The sequence below is a fragment of the Buceros rhinoceros genome, unplaced genomic scaffold, assembly GCF_000710305.1.
Source record: "Buceros rhinoceros silvestris isolate BGI_N320 unplaced genomic scaffold, ASM71030v1 scaffold5064, whole genome shotgun sequence".
Taxonomy (NCBI): domain Eukaryota; kingdom Metazoa; phylum Chordata; class Aves; order Bucerotiformes; family Bucerotidae; genus Buceros; species Buceros rhinoceros.
The window spans coordinates 15,172-24,493 of NW_010406343.1; the positions used below are offsets into that span (position 1 = coordinate 15,172).

The 9,322-nt window shown below is 47.0% G+C and overlaps 1 protein-coding gene across 1 annotated transcript in view; it reads right to left on the bottom strand.

Annotated features, from left to right (window-relative positions):
• Nucleotides 1–7,752: 7,752 nt before the first annotated feature.
• The window catches only part of LOC104491585 (catenin alpha-1-like), a gene marked incomplete at its 3' end in the record, with an annotated part of 14,696 nt that continues 13,126 nt past the window's right edge, over nt 7,753–9,322 (bottom strand). Inside the window, exon 6 of the mRNA XM_010134032.1 lies at nt 7,753–7,956. Coding sequence (XP_010132334.1) covers nt 7,753–7,956 — 204 coding nt within the window. The remainder of the gene's footprint in view (nt 7,957–9,322) is intronic.

The following is a 9,322-nucleotide window of genomic DNA, read 5'->3' on the forward strand; positions in this document are numbered from 1 at the left end:
TACAGTTTCCAAAGTCAAGAAGTCTTTTCAAACAGCTTTGAGCAGATTTTTAACCCTAGCACAGCCGAGTTGTCACTGCTCTGCTTCTCCTCTGCCCACCTGCCTCTAACTTCTGTCCCTCTTGCTGAAAGGACATGTCCCTGGGCAGAGCAGAAAAACCAAAATTTTCTCTATCTCAACAGCTTTGCAAGATACAGCTTAATCCTCAACCCTACAGCTTAACCCTCATCCCTTCCTCAGACATGAGAAGGATTAAGTCACTCTTCTGCCTCTGTTGACACTCCAGAGGGCTGACACTACTTGGATAAGCCACCAACACTGATTATTCTATATTCAGTTGACTTTCCAGGACAAAGTAGGTCTAAAAGCTCCAGGCCACTTTATGAGCACTGCAGAACATCCATTTCCTTACACAGGATAAAGCAGGTGAAGCCAAGAGCTGATGTAGACATGAAGAACCACATCCAGAATAGAAATTCTGCGTTCTCATCAAGACTCCTACTGCCTGCGTTGAGTTCTAGAAAAAAGGTGAAGGGATACTAGAGAGCAAAAAGAGAGCACAAGAGGTTTTGCACATCACCGGAGAACTGGAGAAGATCTACGGGGTGCCAGACAATAACAGGGACACAGGTACACAGACAGCGACTGTCCTCCTCCTCACTTCGTTATCTTCTGAATCCCAGCTTGCAGGAAGACAGCAACCTAACCTAGAGTGTACAATTTGATCAAAGCTAAAGGAAAAGGGGGAACTCCAGGACTCAAGACGCAAGTATTTAGCTGTAATGCAAGAACTGTGGTATTCCAGCTCGGTACTAATTCCATCTTCCCTTTCCTCCAACAAGAGGAATCCAAAAGCCCAGTTGTGTGTGTAATACTTCTGCACACTGAGAGCATGATCCCGCTGGAGGCTAAAAGACTGTTTATCCACAGATCAGTAGTCACTGCGCAATCTTACACGCTCTGTTCCCCCCAAACTCCACGAGTTTGGCTTTGAGAGAGTACTGAGGTATCACCAAATCAGCCTTCGTTAGGGGTGACTATATTTAATCTTACGTAGGCAGATTAAGTTCAACTATTTCCCCACAAATGAATTCAGCCACGAAACGCAGCATTTGAAAGGTGAACCCAAGCACTGCATTATAGTATATATATGGTTTACATGGTTTACAGCCCAGCCAGAGGAAAGGGCTGCTCAGTGCTAACAGCCGTATCACAGACAAGCGCGCACACCTAATCACTCCTGCTCCTCCCTCCACCGTCTTAGATGCCATTTGATGAACATTAGATTAAGGAAGGTCTGGGTTTATAATGTAGTATTTTTATAATGTAGTTTATAATGATTATAATTTAGTATTAGAAGATACCTGATACACATTAACATCGGAGATAAATGTGAAAGGAAAACAGATGTTGTCTGGGATCCCTAAACCAGCAATATTCCACATGTGCCCCAGGATGAGTTCAGAGGAGCCGCTGGGATGACACGGAGCTTTAAAACCCAACGCTCACAAGGCTGACACAGCTTCACATGAGCTGGCATCTGATTATTTCCACAGGCCCTCATATTGCTACCTAAGAAATAAAAATTCCCCAAACGTCTTAAGGAAACGTAGACTCCCCACCCAGGATGATGCTGGGTAAGCAGCCTGGAAGCTCCTTCCTGCGACAGCCCAAAAATGCCCGACTGATGCGGTGTGAAATTCTCATCACCCTCATCAGGCTTCACTCCAACATGCCGAGTTATTTACTCTGTGTCAGCCTGTGAGCATTAAACTTAAAAACTGTATCGCTTCAGAGATGTTGTGTTTTTAAAGGCAGCATCTTTGTCAAACTGATAACATCTATGGAAATTAGCGCCCAGCACAACAGCACAGCTCTCCACAGAACAGCAAAGTCCGTGACAGGCAAATCCATCCAGGCTTTCAAACCCCATCCATCACCTCAGCGTTCCAGCATCTTAAACTGACAGAAACAATATTAAGAAAGAAAGTGTTGATTATCTCAAGGCAGAATTTTTGTCAGCGTCTTTATCGTAAATACAGATCAGTCTGCCATTTTAGTTCATACCCGCTTCCACAGGAACGGGGGCTGCCATGAAAAGGGCTGTGCAAGAGCCCTTTCAATATCTATATAATATATAGATACTGTACACTAAGTTTCAGAGTCATGTGAAAATTCAGGGGCGTTCCTTCCCAAGCCTGGATCCTTGGTGGGAATACAAAGCCGTGGATCACCATCAATAGGCAAGTTCATAATGAAGACTCATCTCCATTCTGTAACTCACAAGAGTGTCAGGAGCAGAAACACCCTTCACTGGCAGTTCTGAGGACAAAATTACTTCTCCCTAAAGATATTGAACAGATAAGCTAGGTGCTTTCTTGTCCATTCACTTTCAGGCATCAGAGCAGCACAAAGAACCGTAGGGAAGAAAAAGCAAACTACTGCTATGAAGACGGAGGAAACGGTATGTCTTTGGAGCAGTACATTCCCATCAGCACCCTGAGCACAGGAAGGTGGCGCAAACCAGGCACTTAGCAAGATACGAGATCACCAAGGCTAAAACCAGAAGTTTTGAGACCTACTTCAGATATCCCAAGAGCCAAATCTCAAGAACAAGCAAGTAAGGGTTCCCAGCAGGCAGCGAGTGCAGCAAACTGGCGTTCAACCACTTCACTGACCTTCAGGTAGTGCTGAACGACTGTAAATTAGAGTAAAACCCAATGACAAAAAGTAACACAAGCCCCACCTCAAACACACCCAGTTACGGTACTCAACCACTTGAGGCCAAACAGAAGATGGAAACTGGGGAAAAAAAAAAAAGAGTTAGCTGAAGTAACGTGTGCCTGGAACGCCTGCTCGGAGAGCAGCCCCCAGTGGTTTCTCTCCATTTGCTGCCAAGCACCTCTAATGCGATCCAGACAGTTGAGGACACAGTCAGAATGTTAATATGAACGCATTAAAATTCCCATTGAAACAGGACCTGTCAAGCTACTTTATGTAACATGATTTATCGTTTCCAAATGCAGTAACAAGGGATTTCATTGTACAAGAGCTTGTTGCACAGTGGGGCTCTGGGTTCGCCTTCCACACTCGCCAAATGCGAATTTCTGACAAACTTTCTGCTCGTACACGTCCAGGCAACTGGGGTGTGCGTGAAGGGCAGCTACATGCACTAGAAATGGATGGGGCACAGGACAGGCTTAAAACGAGAGCTCTCCACACGTTCTTGTGTGTCCTAACTAGAACTGGACACCTCCAGACCAGAGGTGCTTATGGAAGGAGCTGATCTGTCCCCACCCCCAGGGCACTTGCATCAAGCTGTAACAAAGGGCTGTCGGAAGCTTAAGGAAGTTTATTTCTAGTCGTGTACGTCAGTCGGAAAACTGATGTCTTCGGCAAGTTCAATGTAGTCAAACAGAGCACACTGGAAACCTCTGAGTAAGGTTCCAGCAGATGGGTTGCACCTTCCAACCCACTAAACCCCAGCTTCAGAACCCCAGCCTCGACCACCACCATCTCCGGTGTACACCGTACTGCTGCACTAGGGAGTTACAGCCCAGAGCACCCACCCGGTCACGACCAAGTTCGTGGACCTTTACGTCTGTAGACACGTTTTCTCACCTCTCCATTCTACGTACCAGCTTCTCAGAGCTGAAACATTTCAGCTCTCCTATCAGCCCACCGTTCTTTATGCATTTAGTTTACATTGTTTAGCAAACGATGAAAACCACACGGATCCATTTGAGGCAGAGTTCACTAGTACAGCACAGGAAAGCAGAGACACTGACAGGAGTGGTACCTGCTCTGCCCTGGGAGAGGTATCGCAGCAGCTGCTAGTGCAAAGGCTGTGCTGGGATTAATTGTTGGTAGTGCCAAAAAATATTCTGCTTCATCCTTCTTATTTGGAGCAAACTGTAACCACACAAGAGTAGGAGTCAGACCCAAAAGACTGGCTCGGTTGTATTCCGTCGTATTGCCACACTCTGCTTTCTGACTGCTTCACTGGTGGGCAGTAATCTGGAACGTTGTTCGAGTAGATGCTTTGTGCCGTCCTCTTCCCATGCCTAACGCTGGTACCACTAACTCAAGCAGGCTCTGAGAGCTTTTCATCTAGTTACTAAAACACGCACGAAGGATGGCTGAGTGTGCAGATCACACAACGGTCTGCATCTTGCCATCAACTACTTACATGACAAACTTAGCTATGACCACTGCAGTCAGTTTATTGCACTCCAGGCAGCTGATCCCAGAGCCAAGACCTTGGACTAGCCCACTTTCACAAGGCCAGTCAGAACCAGTAATGAATTGGTTTAGGCCTTCCCGCTCCTGCTCTGCCGTTCAGCACTGCACTCTGCATCACGCTTACCCTGCGTAACAGAATCAAACACATTTATACATTAGCACTGGCTACTTCAACCCAGGAGGGACCTGCGGTGCAAGTGCAAAAAGGAAAACTCTTCTCTGTTGGCATTGTGAGAAGTGAGCAAAAGCCCTAATGGAAAGCAGCTCCCCCTGGGTGAAGTGGAAGATGAAGGGGAGAAGCTGAAGGATCAGATGCTACAACTGGGGGAACAGCCGGAGTTTGAAGGACTTAAAAACCCAGAGGCTGGGCAACAAAAAGGCAGAGGAAGTTCAGCAGACACGGGTAACAAGTGATGTGCAAGGGCACGACCACCTGACGGAAGAGCACAGACTCCTGCCACTCTGACTCCGCAGCTCAATCCTGGTGGAGTTCATTTCACAGGGACACCACCTCGGCGCTCCGCAGCTATCAGAGGGCAAACCAAACATGAGGCACTGTCAGCACCAGACTGAAGAACACAACCAGAAGGTACCATGACACCGCCTGAACGGCAGCTGCAGCTTCAGTCCCCAAACCACAATCCAGACAAGGCACAGGATATCAGACAGCGTGTCTACAGCACCATTTCGGCTCAAACCAGAAGAGCATTTTGGAAACTCACCTCCCAGTCACTGCCGCTTTGCAAAGAGTCTCATCTCTGAGCCTTCTTGGGCCATGCGAGCTTGGTTCTCCGCATGAATCCAAACAGGGAGACAGCCACCCCCACACCATACACTGCCTAGCCCCTGTCCACAGGACGGGCTAAAGCCAGCTGGTGCCAACTCCTGAAACCCAGGTGAGCACAGGCATCGTCCTAACTCACTCTACAAACGCCCAGAGAATAAAACACACCCCAGTCTAAGAAAAGGGGATACCAACCTCTATAACGAGCTACGGAACAAGCAGATCTTGCCCTTCTTTCAGAGGCACGATCACAGGTTTCACCACCATGTCAGAAGATGCAGCAGGGGTCAATTCATTACTGAAAACCGTTATTGAGATTGAAACTTCTGCCACCCACCGTAACAGAGCCTGCATCGCTGGCAGTCCTACAGACCCTCAGGGACAGGCCCCGAGAGACAGGTGACCTGTGGGTCCAAAGTACTCAACTTTGAGTCACCAACTCTCTAGGAAACAGCCTTTTTATTGCTAAAAGAAAACCTAAAAGCTGGGAGGAAGTCACTAAACCAGAAGGCATTTAAAACTAAAGGGGAATCTGCCTCAGGACATTCCTGTGCTTCAGCGTAGTCCTCACCCAGTCTTCCCTCTGCATTTTACACTCGGGCAATAAATACCTCTCCCACACTCAGCCACAATTTACGACTCGCCACGAGTGCTGTGCAATTAGGAGATTTAATGCCCCACTCATTTCTCTCTTCAAAGGGAGACTGGGGGAAGGCCCGACAGGAAGCGGCTGGCTCCGGTAGCTGTGGGTATATCACACACGCACATGATGTGACGGTTCCTCTACCACCATGCAAGCCAGCACATCCCTACTCTTCCTGCAGACATATCAAAGCTTTTTTGCTCTTTAGATTCCCAACTATTACTCATTCTTCAGTTTAATCATTGAGGGGTTTTTCCTACCCTCAGTACGGATTTTCACACACCATCCCACATTTCCACCAGAATTTATCGATTGCTTTTCCACTCCATTTCACTTAACTTCTAATCTCATTTCCCCAACTACGCTGTCTACAATCCCAACACAGCAGTGACTTCAGAACATTCAGTATGCTCTACTAATTTCACCATGTGGGAAGAGAGATAGCAGAGGGAATACATTCTTTCCATCTCAGCGTGATGACTTGAACTTGCATATCAGAGACAACAGTCCACAGCCAAGGAGGAGGACAGGCCTTTCCGTGAGAGGAAGCCGACGTTCTGCCACCTTACACAGGTACCAAGCAGCTTTCAGCAAGAGAAATACCACCAACTCTTCGGTGCGAGACCGAGCACTTCTCTTATCCATGTTTTTAACAAGCATTTGGGGAGGTGCGGGGGAGGGGGTTGTTCTGAATCACGCCAAGAGGGCTTCACCCAATCCAGCAGCATGTTTGAGGGATTATCACAGATGCATCATGTACCAGCAGAGCACCCTGCTCTGGAAGGGATCTTAAAAGCCGTGACATCACAACAGTGGCTCAGCTGCAGTGGTAACTTCCATACAATGTCGATGTTGAGCACAAGCTACTTTCACAAGCAATTAAAACAGACGACATGAAGTACCTAGCTCAGCCCGCAGGCTATGTAAGACTTGGCTTTCAGTTTTGTTCAATTAACTTTGCCCTTGTCTGGAGTAAACAGAAATCTTTGTTTTACTCCCTCCCTACCACACGCCGCATCTGTGCTCCAGATCACACCACCCCAGCCCACACAGGGCAGCCTGCAGACCTGTTCTGCTCTATGCTGAAGCAGTTCTCGCCAAAAGATTTGAAGGTAAGGTACACAACACAGCCATGCCCCTAAATAAATCTACTGTCTAAAGAAAGATGTCACCTCAAACATGCTCAAAAGCATCAATAAGATTTGCCTCACCCCATTAGGATTTCTTCAGCCAGTTTTACTCATTACAGTAGTTTGCTTCAGATGTTGCCATTTCTGCAACTTCATTTCTGAAACCAACGTTCATGTCTGTAAAGATGACACATAGTCTAAACCTTAGGACATCCCAGCCTCATCTCTCCACACAGCAAGCACTATTCAGATTAAAACCCACCAGGATAAGAACAAAGAGGCAACGGAGGGGAGGGAAATCTGACGATATAACATGATGCTTTCAAATGCAGCAGCTCATCCTCATGACATGACACTTTAAACTGTACAAACACTCTAGGCTTCAGACACTGTGTGCACATCAAATGCCTAAACACTGGAAAAAGCTGCTCCGAGTCCAGTTTCTACACCAAACTGTTCTCAGGGTTTCTTACTAAATATTTAACTACATGTATCTCCTCTACTCACTAGTTACCTCAATCCTGAGAATCTCTGCCTTTAGCTCAAGAGATGTTAAGCTCTCCAAGTTTCAGCAGAAGCGCAGTAGTACACTTTTTCCATAAGCCAAGTCACCTGACGTAAACCGAGCTGGAAAACTGGAGTAATTCTACAGCATTTCTGTGAACCCCAATACCAACAATAATAAAACAGAACCAGTTCTGAAGAGTTAACGCTTTACGATGGTAATAGTTGCTTGGAAGATGAGAGATCAATTTTAAGCTGAGCATCATGGATGATTTCAGTATGTTTGATCCTGCCCCCGACAAACCTTTCAGGGCTACTGGTTACCGTGCACATTCTGTCCGGGAACAGAACAAACCCGCTTCGAGGCACAGGGCATCAATTCCACATTTTAGGTAATCACAGGGAGTTAAAACCACACAGGCTAAACAAACAGAACAGAAGATACTCACATTCCCCATGTACTCGGAGAGCAGATCCTGCAAGGCCTGTCGCACCGCATTACACTCGGCAACTATACGTTCCCGTCGGTCATCACGTGTGCAGGATGAATCAGCCATCAGGGCTGCTCCGCTAATGATGCTCTCCAGGCGCTCTTCCAGGGAAGGCCTAAAACGCTCCTCACTGAAGGTTGATGGATCCACAATAATTTGTTTCTAGTCAGAGAAAGGGTTTAGAAATCAGTAATCAGACGAGCAGGAAGTTACTGTTAAGCCATCAAGACCACCAACGCTTACAGCAATCCCCCGATGAGGCACAAAAGCAAACAACGCGCGACTGTGGCACTGAGGAGGATTTTCAGGAGTAGTTTTGTAAAATTACAGGAAGGTTCCCCAGCAGATTACGTTGCTAGTCATTTCTTGTGCTGCTTTGACAGCTAAACAAAACTTGGCCACAGGAAGCCTCATTACATGAATGGCAAAAATCAAACGTGCCAGCACAAATAAGGTTCAAAGTACAGAACTCTTCCTAACTACATGTCAATGCGGACAGGCCATCACTAGTTGACTTGTCAGATATAATTATCCCATCATGAGCGAAAAATCAGGCAAAACAAACGTCCCAAATTAGCCCTATATATATAGTGCTCTGGTGTCCTAGTTTATCCGGTCTTTCTTCTCTCCACCATTAGGCAGGTAAACACAACAGTACTCTCCAAGTGAAACATCGATGCGACTGTTTCCAACAGCACAGAAATCAATTGCTTCATGGCAGAAAACCATCACGGCTTTATCTAGACAGATAAAGTACGGCCCATTACAGACTGCAGGCTGGAACAGCGGTTCTGATGTATCTGCTGTTCAAGGGGCCACCACCACCCGCCAGGGAAGCTCACCAGCAAGCGGCAGGGCAGCGTTCATCACCCCGTGAGCATCTTCAGGTCATTTATCCACGCAGGGCTGCATTTTGTTACAGAAAAGTTATGTGGCCTTTCAAGGTTTGGTGCTTTTATGGGGTTTGGTGGGGTTTCTTCCCTCTACAGGGAGGGGACGATGTTGCCATCTCTTTCTAAAAGAAGCTCCAAAGCGTTTTGAGATGGCATTTTCCACGATCAGTTTGCACACCAGCTAACTTCACAAGCAACACCACAACACTGCTTCATCCCCCTACGGAGCAACCACGCAGCCTTCACAGCAGGATCAGACAACAGCACATGTTCTCCAACACGCTCCTCATTTGTCCTGAGCCTTTTAGCTGTGTGGCTTAATACATTCGTGGATAACAGTAGTATGCTACAACCCCAGTGCTGCGCCATTGAAACCAGTCGTAACAATCACCTCCTTATCTTCTGGTAGCCATTTAATATTTTACCATCGCAGTAAAAACACTGGAGTACTCGAGGGCACGCGTGAGCAAAGCCTCTAGTGCAAGAGCGCAATAACACTCAACCGTTAGCAGGAAATTAAGTGCAGGGATAACATCTGCCAAGAACCTGGACACATTTGTTTTGTCAGTCTCCTTTGGCAGGAGCAAGATGACAAAGCGATCGCGCACCACGTGCGTAGAAGCTGGCCTGCTGAA